Genomic DNA, 17,388 nt, shown 5'->3' on the forward strand with positions numbered 1-17,388 from the left:
CAAAATTGACACCTAAGCCTAACACCTCTAGTTCATGGCGCGTAAAAGTAACATCTGATAGATTGACTACATTTTCTATCACAGAGAATTTAGACCACACACTGTTTTTACACAATCTTTCTAACTTCTTGAGTTGTATGTCCTGATGCTTAACACTTATTCTAGATGCTTTTTCCAGAGCAACCTGAGCTAAAAGTTTATAGGTGCGGACATTTGGGCACAAAAACTTGAGATTCCTCGTAGCAACCCTTACTTGGTAATAAATGTCATCACACTCCAAAGAAGCAAGCTTGATGCGTTCGAGTAGGAATTCCCTGATGTAGGCGGGAAAACTATGACCCAGGTTACTGTATTTAAGGAAGCCAAACGACTTCGGGCACACTTGTTCTTCAAGACACTTAGTTAAAAACTGACACGGGTTTTTCCTCTTCTTGCTGGCTATGATGGAAGATTCAAACTGCCGATACGCCTTCTTGAGTCCATCTAGTCGAAAGAGTGAGCGGAGAGATGAAGAAGTATCCATCGTGGGTGTAAATAACTATAAAGTAATGTCGTAACACATTCGTAAAGATTCAACAAAAACCCACTGTGTTGGATAAGAAGAAATGAAATAAAATTAATTCCATATATTTCGATCACGGACTGTGATCCTCTTCAGTGGAATACAGAAAGGTAGAGCAAATGGCATGTCTTATATACAATAAAAATAAGGGACAAGGGTAGGACTCAGGTAGCATCTAGTACTTTGCGGGGCAGGTCACCCGCCTTCACCAACGATGGTAACAATTTGTTGACTGCCCAGGTGGTAATGCAGTCAGGTGACCACTGTCCATATGACATATTAAAATTTGGAAATTTGTTAATCAGGGATGATTCTATTATTTTTCTTTTAAAACTGCATTTTGAATTAAAGATAATCTTTGCCTCATTCCAATCCATATGATGGCCTTCCTTGTCTACATGTTGGAAGACAGCGGAATTATGTTGTGCGTATTTAATTGAATTTTTATGTTCTTTCATCCTAGTATATAAATCTCTACCTGTTTGTCCCCAATATACATTATTACAATCAGAGCAAGGGAGTTTATACACACCTTGATGTATTTCTTCTCTAGGTCTTTGATGTACATTGACTATTTTCTTAAACAAATTATTGGGATAACTAAAAACAATTTTAATATCTTCCTGTGGAAGAAATTGAGAAATGTCACAGTCCGTGATCGAAATATATGGAATTAATTTTATTTCATTTCTTCTTATCCAACACAGTGGGTTTTTGTTGAATCTTTACGAATGTGTTACGACATTACTTTATAGTTATATATATATATATTGCAGAAGAAATCACTTGAACGCGTGATACTTCTATGCAGGCAAACCACTGGGAAAATGAAAGAGATGAGACCGAGCGCTTTCGTCTATTCAGACATTTTCAAGGTATAGATACATGAAAGAGACAAGTATATATACTCAAATTTGATGTTTATAGGAAACCCACCAATGTTCTTTCATATGTTCATTTTTACTCTTCTCATCATTACAGGACCAAAGCAAAGCATCTGTGTTATCTTCAATGTACCTTCGTGCTTATCGGATTTGTAGTCCGGAGTTTTTGGATGATGAATTCTCAAGAATAAATGACATAGCTTTAATATTAAAGTATCCAAATCATCTAATTGAAATTTCTCAAAAAATGGCTAGAAAGTCTTATTTTGATGACAAAACTAAAGAAAAATTTAATTCTAAAAATCTTCTCGTTCTTCCTTATCATGACAACTTCATTAAATTACCGCATATTCTTAAGAATTTCAACATCCAAACCATTTTTAGGAACTCCAACACAGTCAAAAGTCTTTTGATTAAAAATTCCCCTGAAAATAAGGAAGGCTGTGTATATAAAATTCCATGTAAAGATTGCAACAAATGCTATATTGGTCAGACTGGAAAGGAATTAAATGTTAGAATAAAGCAACACAAATATAGCGTTAGAAGTGGTCAAACGTCCAACGCGTTATTTGTCCATCTTAGGGATTTTAACCATTGTATCAATTGGAATGAAGCTAAAGTAATTGTCAAAAGTAATTCTTATTTGAATAGAAACATCATAGAATCCAGTCTGATCAAGAATACATTTGTTAATCATTTAAATTTAAGTCAAGGATTATACAAATTGGATGAATTTATCATAACAAAAATTGTAAACCAAATGTCCGGACACTTGAGCCAATATGGCACTGGGAGAGATCCACCTTAACCTTCTGAGTATATATATTTGTCTCTTTTATGTATCTATACCTTGAAAATGTCTGAATAGACGAAAGCGCTCGGTCTCATCTCTTTCATTTTCCCAGTGGTTTGTCTGCATATATATATATATGTATGTATATATATATTTATGTATGTATATATATACATGTATATAAACATATATATGTAATGTATATATATATATAAATATTTATATATATATATTTGTATGCATATATATTTATACATATATATAAATATATATATATAAATATACACATATATACAAATATATGTATATAAATATATATGTGTATATTTATATATATATTTATATATATGTATAAATATATATGCATACAAATATATATATATAAATATTTATATATATATACATACATATATACATATATATACATATATATATATATATATATATATATATATATATATATGGATAAGTATTTTAGACAAATTATTTGGATGATGAACATAAACACAGGGTAAGGCTCGGAACCCTAAACACTCTAACGTTTCGTTCGCGTAAAACTTCTTCAGAGAGAAGTTCTACGCGAACGAAACGTTAGAGTGTTTAGGGTTCCGAGCCTTCCCCTGTGTTCATGTTCTCCATCATCCAAATAATATATATATATATATATATATATATATATATATATATATATATATATATAATGTGTATATATATATATACACATATGTATAAATATGTATTTATATATGCATATATATATATATTTATATACATATACATTATATATATATAAATGTATATACATATATATACATATATATACATATATATATATATATATACATATATATATATACATATATATATATATATATATATACATACATATATAAATACAAAGTAATGTCGTAATACATTCGTAAAATTCATCAAGAACCCACTGTGCTGGATAAGAAGAAATTAAATAAATGATATCGATATATTTCGATCACGGACGTTGATCCTTCTGAGTGGAATACAGTCCGTGAACGAAATATATGAATATCATTTATTTAATTTATTCTTATCCAACATAGTGGGATCTTGTTGAATACGTATATATATATATATATATATATATATATATATATACATATATATATATTCATGTATATATATATATGTATGTATAAGTATATATATATACATATATATATATAAATGTATATATATACATATACATATGTATGTATATACATATATATATATTTACATATGTATATATACATACATATATATATATATATATATATATATATATATATATATATATATCAAGGACTCTTACTAAATAGGACGTGCGCACCCAGATCCCTGGGTCTGCTAGCGGAGCCCATTGCTTTCTTTGTAACCTAACATTTTATATTGGACAAATATATCAAAACTAGAAACCTAATATTTTATATAGGACAAATATATCAATTATTGACTTATTCAATGCAGTATAAGTTAAGAAAAACTTTTATAGTGAAATAAGAGACTATTTTTAAGGCACTGTTATTCTTTGAAATGCCAATTTTAGCCGGACTTAACGGGTATTATTTTCTTGTTGAGCATCCTCAGTTTCTCAAGATGGTTCAGAACCTGAGGCCAGGTTATATTCCTCCATCCAGAAAAGATATTGCTGATTAGTACTTGGATCTTGTGTATGAAAAGGAATATAAAAAGTGTGCAGATGACCTGAATGATGAAACTGTGTATCTTTCAATTGATGGGTGGTCTAAGATCCATAATGAGCCCATAATATGTGTCACTCTAACAACATCCACTGGTCAGATATATTTAGTTGACACAATAGACACATTAAGGAAACCTCACACTGCTGAATATCTTCTACAACTTGTACAAAATTCCATCAAGAAGGCTAAACAAGATTTTGGTTGTCACATTGGAAGTGTTGTGACAGACAATGCAGCAAATGTCACCAAGATGAGAAAACTCTTGGAGGAATCGAGTGAACCTGAGCATACCGTCCTCACATACGGCTTATACCGTTCCTTGTATACTTGTGGCAAGTCTATATAACACTGCTTCTTATATTGATATACTAAAAATGTCCTTTAGCAATCAGATCGCATATCAGATAGGAATCCCACAATATTTAAAATCTATAAAAGAAAAAATCTATCTAAATCAAATAAATCTGATTTAAATAAGAAAAAAATCGATTTTTTTATATTTCTTAAAAAGACAAAAACAAAACAAACAAAAAATCGCCAACCCTAGTGTCCACACACCTCATACAATAATACCTGTTAAGTCCGGCTAAAATTGGCATTTCAAACCAAAAGAGTGCCTTGAAAATAGTTTCTTATTTGACTATAAAAGTTTATATTAACTTATACTACACTGAATAAGTCAATAGTTGATATATTTGTCCTATATATAATGTTAAGTTTCTAGTTTTGATATATTTGTCCAATATAAAATGTTAGGTTACAAAGAAAGCAATGGTCTCCACTAGCGGACCCAGGGATCTGGGTGCGCACGTCCTATGTAGTAGTAGTCCTTGATATACACGCACACATACACACATATATATATGTGTGTGTGTGTGTGTGTGTGTGTGTGTGTGTGTGTGTGTGTGTGTGTGTGTGTATTCACTTGGTCTTTGGATCACGTGTTGGACTCGTGATCTACAGCTATTTCCCTCCCGGAAGAGAGCTCAGAGCTCGTAGGTCCGATCTATGGGTAATGCTATGACCTTGCACACACACACACACCCAACTCCCCGCCCACGAGAGTCAGAGTAACGACCCGAAGCGCAGCGGTACCGAAATAATTTCGGCCCTGGGCAGGATTCGAACCATGAGCTGCGGGCCACTATTGTGGCAGCTCAGTGCTCTACCAACTACGCCACCGAGTCGTGTACTACGGTGTGTGTGTGTGTGTGTGTGTGTGTGTGTGTGTGTGTGTGTGTGTGTGTGTGTGTGTGTGTGTGTGTGTGTGTGTGTGTGTGTACATATATATGCGTAAGTAATCACTAGGAAAAGTAAACTAACGAAACAGAGAGCTTTCGTATTACATCTTCAGTGCTGATACAAAGAAGGAATTATTCTTTGCATCAACACTGAAGATGTAATTATATTCCTCCATCCAGAAAAGATATTGCTGATTAGTACTTGGATCTTGTGTATGAAAAGGAATATAAAAAGTGTGCAGATGACCTGAATAATGAAACTGTGTTTTTCAATTGATGGGTGGTCTAAGATCCATAATGAGCCCATAATATGTATCACTCTAACAACATCCACTGGTCAGATTTATTTAGTTGACACAATAGATACATTAAGGAAACCTCACACTGCTGAATATCTTCTACAATTTGTACAAAATTCCATCAAGAAAGCTGAACAAGATTTTGGTTGTCACATTGGAAGTGATGTGACAGACAATGCAGCAAATGTCACCAAGATGAGAAAACTCTTGGAGGAATCGAGTGAACCTGAGCATACCATCCTCACATACGGCTTATACCGTTCCTTGTATACTTGGCAAGTCTATATAACACTGCTTCTTATATTGATATACTAAAAATGTCCTTTAGCAATCAGATCGCATATCAGATAGGAATCCCACAATATTTAAAATCTATAAAAAAAAATCTATCTAAATCAAATAAATCTGATTTAAGTAAAAAAAATCTATTTTTTACATTTCTTTAAAAAAAGAAAATAATAATAAAAAATCGCCAGTCCTAGTGTCCACTAACCTCATACATGTTAAGTCCGGCTAAAATTGGCATTTCAAAGCATAAGAGTGCCTTGAAAATAGTTTCTTATTTGACTATAAAAGTTTATATTAACTTATACTGCTTTGAATAAGTCAATAGTTGATACATTTGTCCTATATACAATATTAGGTTTCTAATTTTGATATATTTGTCCAATATAAAATGTTAGGTTACAAAGAGAGCAATGGCCTCCACTAGCGGACCCAGGGATCTGGGTGCGCACGTCCTATGTAGTAGTAGTCCTTGATATACATATATATATGTATATATATATATATATATATATATATATATATATATATATATACATCATATATATATATACATATATATATATATGTATGTATATATATATGTATATATATATATATATATACATATATATATGTGTGTGTGTATGTGTGTGTGTGTGTGTGTGTGTGTGTGTGTGTGTGTGTGTGTGTGTGTGTGTGTGTGTGTGTGTGTGTGTGTGTGTGTGTGTGTGTGTGTGTGTGCGTGCGTGTGTGTGTGTGTGTGTGTGTGTGTACATGCATATATATGCGTAAGTAAGCTAACGAAGCAGAGAGCTTTCGTATTACATATTCAGTGCTGATACAAAGAAGGAATTATTCTTTGCATCAGCACTGAAGATGTAATTATACGAAAGCACTCTGCTTCGTTAGTTTACTTTTCCTAGTGGTTACTTAGGCATTTGTGAACACACGTTCCTAGTGTTTTTATTGCATACATATATATGTATATGTATAAGTATATATATGTATATATATGTGTATATATGTTAATATATATTTACATACACAAACACACATATATATATATATATATATATATATATATATATATATATATATATATATGTGTGTGTGTGTGTGTGTGTGTGTGTGTGTGTGTGTGTGTGTGTGTGTGTGTGTGTGTGTGTGTGTGTGTGTGTGTGTATTATACATATGTATTTTTATGTTTATATATATATATGTATATATATATATTTATATATATATCTATATATATATATATATATATATATATATATATATATACATTTGTACACGCACTGAATGATCCCCAGTGCACAGATATTAATCTTTTTCAATTACATTAATTTTTCACTTTGATTCCATTCCATAACGATCGAGACTGACAAAGAGCTCAACGGAAGCATATACAGAAACTGATACGTAGTCAAACCAAGGACTCGAACTCAGCTGAGACGTAACATGTGAACAGTGACTTAAACCACTGCTCAGTGGTTTAAGTCACTGTTCACTTGTTACATCTCTTTGCTGAGTATGTATATGCTTCCGTTGAGCTCCTTGTCAGTCTCGATCGTGATGGCATGGAATTAAAGTGAAAAATGAATGTGATTGAAAAAAAGATTTATATATATATATATATATATATATATATATATATATATATATATATATATATATATGTATATATATAAGTGTGTGTGTGTGTGTGTGTGTGTGTGTGTGTGTGTGTGTGTGTGTGTGTGTGTGTGTGTGTGTGTGTGTGTGTGTGTGTGTGTGTGTGTGTGTGTGTGTGTGTGTGTGTGTGTGTGTGTGTATATTAGGGTGTTTGAAAAAATGAAACTTGTTGGATTTTTATGAGCAACCTCTCATTTCGGTCCTTTTCATCAGAAAACTATTTTAGCAAAATTTTATACTGTAAAGTCCACATCTTGATGTCGCGCAGACCTACAGAAATCAGTACCTATACAGAACTCATGGAGACATAACGTGTTCACTCCTGTCTTGTACAACAGTGAGTTGTTCATCTCTGTGAAGTGCATACAACATTTTAAGGGTACGTATTTATCATTATTTATCTAAATATCAAACATTTATTAATACATATAGAAGTATATCACTCCTAGAACGAATTGTTAAATACAATAATATCTATGAATGCAATACCCCAAGATCTTACATCATGAATGGTATGTTTGTTGACTACACCATGTTATGTAATCGACTAGTTGGTGTTCCTATATCTCGCAGAGCTACAGAAGTCAGTACCTATACAGAACTCATGGAGGCAAAACGTGTTCACTCATGTCTTGTACAACAGTGAGTTGTTCATCTCTGTGAAATGCACACAACATTTTAAGGGTACGTATTTATCATTATTTATCTAAATCTCAAACATTTATTAATACATATAGAAGCCACCACAATTATTAACGTCATCAAGGAATGGAACCTTCAAGAGAGGATTGCAGCGCTTTGCTTCGACACGACTGCCACTAACTTTGGTCCCAAAGGCGGTATCTGTCTGCGTCTGCAGCAGATCCTTGGACGTGATCTCTTGAATCTAGCTTGTCGACATCATGTTTTGGAGCTTCTACCAGAAGCGGTCTTCTCTGCATTGGTTCCAGAGGTGTCACGGAGCCCTGATATCACAATTTTTCAGCAATTCGAAGAGTTTTGGCCTTCTGTGGATAAAACAGACTATTGGACAGCCGAAGATGCAATTCGAAGTACATCGTGGGCCAGTGATGTCCTCAATTTCTGCCAAAATCATCTATACTTTAATCATCCACGCGACGACTACAGAGAGCTCCTTGAGTTGGTCATTGTCTTTCTTGGAGGGGTGCCACATGGCTGCCAAAGCATCACTTTTCGAAAACCCGGGGCTGTTCATCGAGCACGATGGATGGCGCGGGCCATATATGGCTTGAAGATGTGGATCTTCCTTCCCCAGTTCTCTCAGCATTGACAACAAAGTCCCTCGTCCTCCCGTGTAGCATGATCGGGTATTCTGGAGAATCTGAGTGACTTCTGCATTTTTCTTGCCAAGCATTACGTTCGTGCCTGGTTCTTGGCACGTTCAGCCGTCTGTGCTCCCCGTCATGGCATCGCCATTTTCAAGGCTCTGGAAGAGGAAGACAACGAGATCGTCAGGAAGGCAGGGACGAAGACGCTGGCACGCCATCTCTGGTATCTGTCTAAGATTAACGTTGGTATGGCACTCTTTGATGAAGAACTGTCTCTTCAGGAGAAGGAGTTGTTCATCGCAAACATGAAGGCAGTTGACGGATCCGAGGAGACTTCTCCCCGTCTTAGGACTCTTCCTAATGGAATGAAAGACAAGACCGTGGCCTCCTTTGCAACTAAAAATACCAAGAGATTCTTTGAACTCATGAACATCGACACAAGTTTTTTTGACGAGGACCCGGCAAATTGGAAAGATACCCCTTCCTATCGAGCTGGTCTGCAACGAGTTGAGGAGCTGGTTGTGACCAACGATGCAGCGGAGCGTGGGGTGGCTCTGGTCCAGGAATTCACGAAGAGTGGAAGGACCAAGGCAGAAGACCAACTTCAGTTCCTTCTTCAGATAGTCGAAGCCCACCGCAGGGAATTCCCCCGTCGGACCAAATACTGCCTCATGAAAAATTTGAAATGAATTGCGCGACCATGGGCCGATGCTCTTCAAATTTTTCTCATTTGATTTTTTAGTTAAAAGGAACAAAATAAGAGGTTGCTCATAATTGTCAGTTGAATTTGAATTATTACCACTACAACTTTGAAACACCCTAATATACATATATATACATATATATATATATATATATATATATATATATATATATACATATATATATGTGTGTGTGTGTGTATATGTTTATATGTATTGTGTGTGTGTGTGTGTGTGTGTGTGTGTGTGTGTGTGTGAGTGTGTGTGTGTATGTGTGTGTGTGCGTGTGTGTGTGTATTATATATATATACATATATATATATGTATGTATATATGTAAATATATATACATATGTATATATATATATATACGTATATATATATATATATATATATATATATATATATATTCTCACCTTTCTCATATGTATATGTATGTAACTATATACATATATATATGCATATATACATATATATGCAAAGTAGACCACTTGGAAAAAGAAACTAACGAAGCAGAGCGCTTTCGTATATTACATCTTCCAAGTGGTCTACTTTGTACCCGTGTTCTTATTAGCATACATATATATGTATGTATATATATATGCATATATATATATATATATATATATTTTTTTTTTTTTTTTTTTTTTTTTTTTGCTTGTAACCACGAGGAAATTAAAGATCGGAATACTGAACGTTTTCGTCTATTAAGACATTTTCAAAGTACATAGTGTCACAACAAAGTATAACTTAAATACAATAGAAAACAGGAGAGGTCACTCAACGTAAATACGTAAGGATTATCTTACAAAGAAACAAAAATATAAATAAAAACAATAAATAAAATGGGTGAAAATTGAAACAGGTGATAAAATGTCACTCAGCATAAATACAATAGGATGACAATTGACAAGGTGATAAAAGGACATTCAACATAAATACATAAGAAATATCCTACAAAGAAACAAAATATAAATGATAATAACAAGAAATAAGAATGGTGATAATTGACACATGTGATTCAACATAAATACATAAGGATTGTCTTACAAAGAAACAAAGATAGAAATAATAATAATAAATATATACATATACATACATACATATATATGTGCACGCATGCACACGCATACATATATATAATAGAAAATAATAACAAGAATAAATAAATAAAAATGGGTGACAGTTGACACAGGTGAAAAAAGGTCACACAAGATGGCTAAGGCGGAGCTTTGGGACATTGTCCTACAATTTGGTTAATAACAAAATTATCTAGTTTAAAAAGACCAGTGCTTAAATTGAGATTTTCATTAAAAGTTTTTTTAAAGAGACACGATTCAATTATATTCCTTATCAAATAAGAATTACTTGAAACAATTTCTTGGGAATTGTCCCAATCAATACAGTGAGCAAAAATCCCACTTGAAGATTGGCCAGTACGGACACTATACTTATGCTGGTTCAATCTAAGTTTTAATTCCTTGCCAGTTTGACCAATATAACAAGAATTGCAATTCTTGCAAGGGATAGAGTAGACACAACCCGCCGAATTATCCGGTGAATTCTTGATAAGAAGTTCTTTGATTGTATGGTTCTTAAACACAACATTAACATTAAAAATCTTAAGGACACGAGGGAGTTTTACCAAATTAGGATGAAAGGGAAGAACCAAAAGATTCTTTTTATTAAAAGGATCTTTTGGGGAAGAATCAACATAGGACTTCCTGGCCTTATGTTGTGATCTAACTATCACATGATTTGGGTATCTCAAGTTTGATGCTATTTCATAAATCTTTTTTATTTCTTCATCTAAAAATTCAGGACTACAAACTTTAAAAGCTCTAAGAAACATGGAGGTAAAAACTGAGATTTTTGTGTTAAGGTGGTGAGCAGAATAATAGTGAACATATAAAAAAACGTTAGTTGGTTTACGAAAAATATCAAACCTGAAGTGCCTTTCTTTTCTGTGAATAGTAACATCTAGAAAGGGTAATTTGTTCTCTTGTTCTATTTCAATTTTAAATTTTATAGAAGGTACTAAATTGTTTAAACTAACTAAAAAATTATCCAAGTTGCCAAATGCATAGTATGTCATCGACATACCTGTACCAAAAAACATTATGTGAAAGAATACAAGACAACAACTCCCTTTCAAAAAATTCCATGTACAAACTACTCAACAGTGGAGACAAGGGATTCCCCATAGCCATACCAAATCTTTGTACATAGAACTTTCCATCAAAAACGAATTTGGAATCAACCACACAGAGTTTAATAAGATTGATAATGACATCGACTGGAAGAGGCAAAGAATGCAGTATAAGTTCTTCTTCTAGGAAGGAAAGAAGGTCAAAAACCGGAACACAGGTAAATAACGAATTAATATCAAAGCTAACTAACTTAAAATCAACAGACATATTAAGATCGTTCAATTTACTAATTAAATCTACATTGTTCCTAATGTGGGAAGTGGAAATGGTCCCAACGAGTGGGCTCAAGATGGCTTGTTTCTGTCTTGAGCCCACTCGTTGGGACAATTTCCACATTGTTCCTAATGTGGGAAGTGGAAATGGTCCCAACGAGTGGGCTCAAGATGGCTTGTTTCTGTCTTGAGCCCACTCGTTGGGACAATTTCCACATTGTTCCTAATGTGGGAAGTGGAAATGGTCCCAACGAGTGGGCTCAAATGGCTTGTTTCTGTCTTGAGCCCACTCAATTATTGGATCAAGCAATGACCCTAGGAGACTACAACTACTCGAAGCCTTTCACATTAAGGACAAAACTCCGGTCATTAACATTCAATGCAATGTAATCTCCTCTATTCCTTTATTTAGAAATAAAAATCCCCCCTCTCCCTCTACCCCTTCTCTCTCTCTCCCTCCACCTCCTCCCCCACCCTCGGTGACCGCACCCGCCTAACCCTCAACCCCCACCCCCCACCCCCACCCCTTACCCTTGACCTCTGAGGTCCTTATTGTCTGTTCCTCCCCCCCCCCCTTTGGTCTGACCTGATCTTAGGTATATATACTTCTGTCATCCCCAGCTCTGTCACACCCTTCCTTCTCTTTAAATACGTAAGTCTCCGTATTTATTTTTATAAATTTGTCACCTTTATTATTACTGTTACCATTTAATTTTTTGTTATTTCAGTTGTGTCTTGATATTGTCTAGTACCTTTATTGTCACCATGTAATTTTTGTTATTTCAGTTATATCTTGTTATTGTCTAGTACCTTTACTGTTACCATGTAATTTTTGTTATTTCAGTTATATCTTGATAATGTCTTGTTTAAGACGAAACGTTGATATCAAATAAGAACAAATGGAAGAATATAGAGACCTAGTTTCAATCCACCCAGTCAATGGAAAATCTCTTATCAGGAAAATCGAGAATACGAAGAAAAAACTGAACAACTACAACAATGCTGTCGTTTTTAACTCCACGTGTATATATATATATATATGTATACATATATATATAATATATGTATATATACATATATACATATATATATATGTATATATATATATATATATATATATATATATATATATATATGCAAGAGAAAGCAGACTCGTGACTTCAAGTATGTGGAAAAACACTATAGATGTCTGTGTTTTTCCACATATATATATATATATATATATATATATATATATATATATATGTATGTATGTATGTATGTAAACACATCTTTCCTTACCTTCTTGCCATTGATAAAGACGACGAGAACACTGAACTGATTTTGTTGTCCAGGCATTGCCTTACGTAGGAGTCCGTCAGTAATACACAAGTGAACAACAGGAATCGTGAAGGATGCCGACCTAAGAGCACGTTAGACCGCCAGGAGCGCTGAGGATCGTGGGTAGAAGTGGTTGGGTGGGTGGGGATGGGAGTGGGGTAGGGAGGTCTGCTTTATCTGCTACCTAAGGACGGTGTCCGCGACATGGGGCGTGACAGCAACCCACCGTGTCGTGATGTTCGACTGCCAAGTGACGTGGATCAAGATGAGAGGTGATAAACCTGTTTCTGAGTTGCCAGACAGCTCTTTTTTCTGGTGTCGAGAAGAATGAGTGAAAATTGTGTCTGCTTGGTGGGGTGATGTCCACGGACGGACCGTGACCCACCGGAGTGGTCACCAACATTTCACTGAACATTCGGCAAAAAAGATATTCTAGTGGACAAACTCTTCCGCCGTTCAAATTAACTACATCGGTAGCTATGAGAAAGTCAATAACGTGTATCCCCATTGTCAAATATCTATTGAAATAATAATGATAAAAAATGATGAGGGGTGTGCGTTGCTAGTCCCCCCCCCCCCGACACACACACACAACTTAGGTTTAGGAATTAGGGAAGAACTGGTTTACGAACAGAGTGGTTTATGAATGGAACAGACTTGGTAACCATATAATGAGCGATGAAGTAATTGGCTGTTTTAGAATGAGATAACTTTCTGGATGGGATTATAGGTAGTAATGAACATGGAACTGCCTAGTGTGGGCCTTATGGTCTCTCGTAGTCTCCTCCATTCTTATGTTCTTAATAACTTCTGACACACAAGAGTACTGTAAAAATGCTCTGTTCACACTAGCGGTTTGAACCACGTGGAAATCCTGGTGGTACAGCAAAGTCAGAATAAACTGCGCGGCTGTGTGTAAAATCCTCCACTGACTTACATTGTAATTGAACCGTTTGGTCCAGCTTTCAAGGCAAGAAAGATATTACCTCTAGGCGAGACGACTCAGCTGTGGCAGGTATATAAGTTCAGGCAATAGTGGTGCATTTTCAAAATGAAAAAGCGTTTTACAATCAGGCATCATAACCACTGACGGAAGTTGAATTGGGAATGGAATACATATCATTTATCCGGGATTCGTGCCCAGAAATCTGTCTACATTTGTAGAGACTGAAAATTAGAATAGAATGACAACTGAGATATCATTAGATGCCATGACTGTATGCAATGTCAATGCAGTGACATCTTTGTATGTAAATGTCACGGATATAAATTTGAGCGTTACGTGTGGAGAATATAAAAGCCTGTTGGTTTTCAATATTCAACCCATCCTTGTACCAGCAAATAAATGTCATCGTATTAAGAACATAAGAATGGAGGAGACTTCAAGAGACCGTGAGGCCTACATTAGGCAGTTCCATGTCCCTTACCACCTGCCATCCCTATCCAGGAAGTTATCTCATCTTCTCTTAAAGCAAACAATGGTTTCAACGCTTACTACACGGTTACTAAGTCTATTCTGTTGGTAAACCAGTTCTTGCATATTTCTTTCTTAAACCTAAATTTGTCCAATTTAAATCCATTACTACGAATCCTGCCCTTCTGTCTTGATATGCTGTCCTTGCTTGCATTACCCTTGTTAAAGCCCTTGATCTATTTGAATACCGCTATTGGATCACCCCTACACAGTCATTCTCATAACTCTAAATATGTCCCTCCACTTGAATACCACAACGACACTAGATTATTGTGAGAATCTTCATCTCTTCCAGTCGGAGGTTGTGGAACTCTCTTCCCGCCCGCTTAATGGTAAAATTGACATTCGGGTGTGTATGATACTTTTATGTTAATTCAATACAACGAATGTTTCTGGCTGCAAAGGCAGAAACGACAAATCTCTGTCATTAAACAGTTCATGGTATGATCACTTTGAGCACTTTGAAATACATAGAAAATAATAGATTGAAAAGTGATTCACTGGAACATAAAATAAATTATATACACAAAGTCATGTATTACACAGAACATTTGATTATATTTACAACTTAACGTCCCAGTATTCCTACATGCGCATTGTTTGTATGTGTGTGTGTGTGTGTGTGTGTGTGTGTGTGTGTGTGTGTGTGTGTGTGTGTGTGTGTGTGTGTGTGTGTGTGTGTGTGTGTGTGTGTGTGTGTGTGTGTGTGTGTGTGTGTGTGTGTGTGTGTGTGTGTGTGTGTGTGTGTGTGTGTGTGTGTGTGTGTGTATGTGTGTGTGTGTGTGTGTGTGTGTGTGTGTGTGTGTGTGTGTGTGTATTCACTTGGTCTTTGGATCACGTGTTGGACTCGTGATCGACAGCTATTTCCCTCCCCGAAGAGAGCTCAGAGCTCGTAGGTCCGATCTATGGGTAATGCTATGACCTTGCACGCACACACACCCCCAACTCCCCGCCCACGAGAGTCAGAGTAACGACCCGAGGCACAGCGATACCGAAATAATTTCGGCCCTGGGCAGGATTCGAACTGGGTGCTGGGAGCATTTCTGCTTCCCAGTTCAGCGCTCTACCAACTATGCCACCGAGTGTGTGTGTGTGTGTGTGTGTGTGTGTGTGTGTGTGTGTGTGTGTGTGTGTGTGTGTGTGTGTGTGTGTGTGTGTGTGTGTGTGTGTGTGTGTGTGTGTGTGTGTGTGTGTGTGTGTGTGTGTGTGTGTGTGTGTGTGTGTGTTTACGAATGTACTTCAACAGTAGCACACAGTGAAACATTTCAAAAGGACAAAACGACGCGACTAGACGTCATCGCCCAACGACGTGACGTTTTCGCTTCCTTTCATCCTCTTTTATGTGCTAATGTTATCCTACACCTATGTCTCGGACTTATTCTTTGGATATCTTATTTTTGTCCTTTATCTTTACTTCTTTGTTCTTTTGAAACACTTGTTTTTTTTTTCACTTCGTGTGTGTGTGTGTCTAAATTCATTCGATGAGTTTACACATTTCCTAAGGAAAGCTTATCGTGCTTCGTGGTTTATGAGAGAAGAAAAGACTTTGAAACATTCAAAGAAACAAAACAAAAAATGAAATAAGTACATAGATATAATAACATCTTCACTATAGTGTCTACAGGTTAAGGTCCACGAGGCCTGCAGATTGGATTTGGACACCATTCAGGCCAAAGGTGCGGGTGCCAGAAGCGGAAATATGAAATGGAAAAAAGTAATAATAATACATACATACATACATATACCAAAGGCTTCCTCCCCCTACACTGGGGGTAACAAAAAAGAAAAAGGCATAGAAACCACTCCCACACATTCCATTTCCTATATATTCCACTCCCCTCCACCCTCCTACCTCCCTCTTATCTTGACACCTCCTGGATAACGGGTTATCCCTGCATCCTGTCCACTGCCCTGGGTCAGAAGCAGTGTCGCAAGATACAGCATATCCACAGCAACGCCGTTTCATAAATTCGTCGACTCCCACCTCTCCGTCCCCTCATGCAGAAAAGGAGAAAGCGGGGAGAAATCCCTTCAGGCTGCGTCATTTTTTTTTCTCATACATACCCCCTCACCCCCGTCCCCCACCCACTCCCCCTCATGCATCACAGCATCATCTATACACAACCCCTCTCCATTCACCCCCATCTTCTGTCCTCTCCCGTCCTTCTTCGACAGACATTCCTCTCTTTTGTAATGCTCCTTTCACCCCATCCATCCATCTCAGCCTAGGACAAGCCCTCATATTCACTCCTTCTACCTCTGCCTTCCACACTTCTTTCACTAATCTTTCTTCACTCATTCTCTCCATGTGTCCAAACCGTCCCAATACTCTTTCATCAACCCTATCTCCCAACTCCCTTTCCACCCCTGTTCTCCTCCTCACCTCCTCATTTCTCACTCTATCTAGCCTAGTAACCCCTATCATACTTCTCAGACATTTCATCTCAAATACATTCAAACTCCTTCTCTCTTCCTCTCTCATGTTCCATGTTTCTGCCCCGTACAGTGCTGTTGGCACAATCACTCCTTCATATAACCTCCTCTTAGCATCCATTCTTAAATGTCTATTTCTCATTACACTTTTCAATCCACCAAGGTATTTACTCGCTTCTCTCAATCTACATTCTACCTCCACCCCCACTCCTCCCTTTCCTGCCACATTCACACCCAAGTATCTAAAACTATCAACTACCTCCAGTCTTTCACCCTCAATGCTCACTTCCAGCCTGCTGTCACTCTCTCCCC

At 36.1% G+C, this 17,388-nt stretch overlaps 1 protein-coding gene across 1 annotated transcript in view; it reads right to left on the bottom strand.

Annotated features, from left to right (window-relative positions):
* Positions 1-11,518: 11,518 nt before the first annotated feature.
* LOC143027297 (uncharacterized) overlaps positions 11,519-17,388 on the bottom strand; it is a 17,235-nt gene continuing 11,365 nt past the window's right edge. The window contains exons 2-4 of the mRNA XM_076188566.1: positions 13,354-13,481; positions 13,131-13,251; positions 11,519-11,530 (exon numbers count right to left, since the gene is read on the bottom strand). Of these exons, the coding sequence (XP_076044681.1) occupies positions 11,519-11,530; positions 13,131-13,251; positions 13,354-13,481 (261 nt within the window). The remainder of the gene's footprint in view (positions 11,531-13,130; positions 13,252-13,353; positions 13,482-17,388) is intronic.

This window comes from Oratosquilla oratoria, chromosome 8 (genome assembly GCF_046742065.1).
Source record: "Oratosquilla oratoria isolate Oo_2021 chromosome 8, ASM4674206v1, whole genome shotgun sequence".
In the NCBI taxonomy this organism is placed as follows: Eukaryota; Metazoa; Arthropoda; class Malacostraca; order Stomatopoda; family Squillidae; genus Oratosquilla; species Oratosquilla oratoria.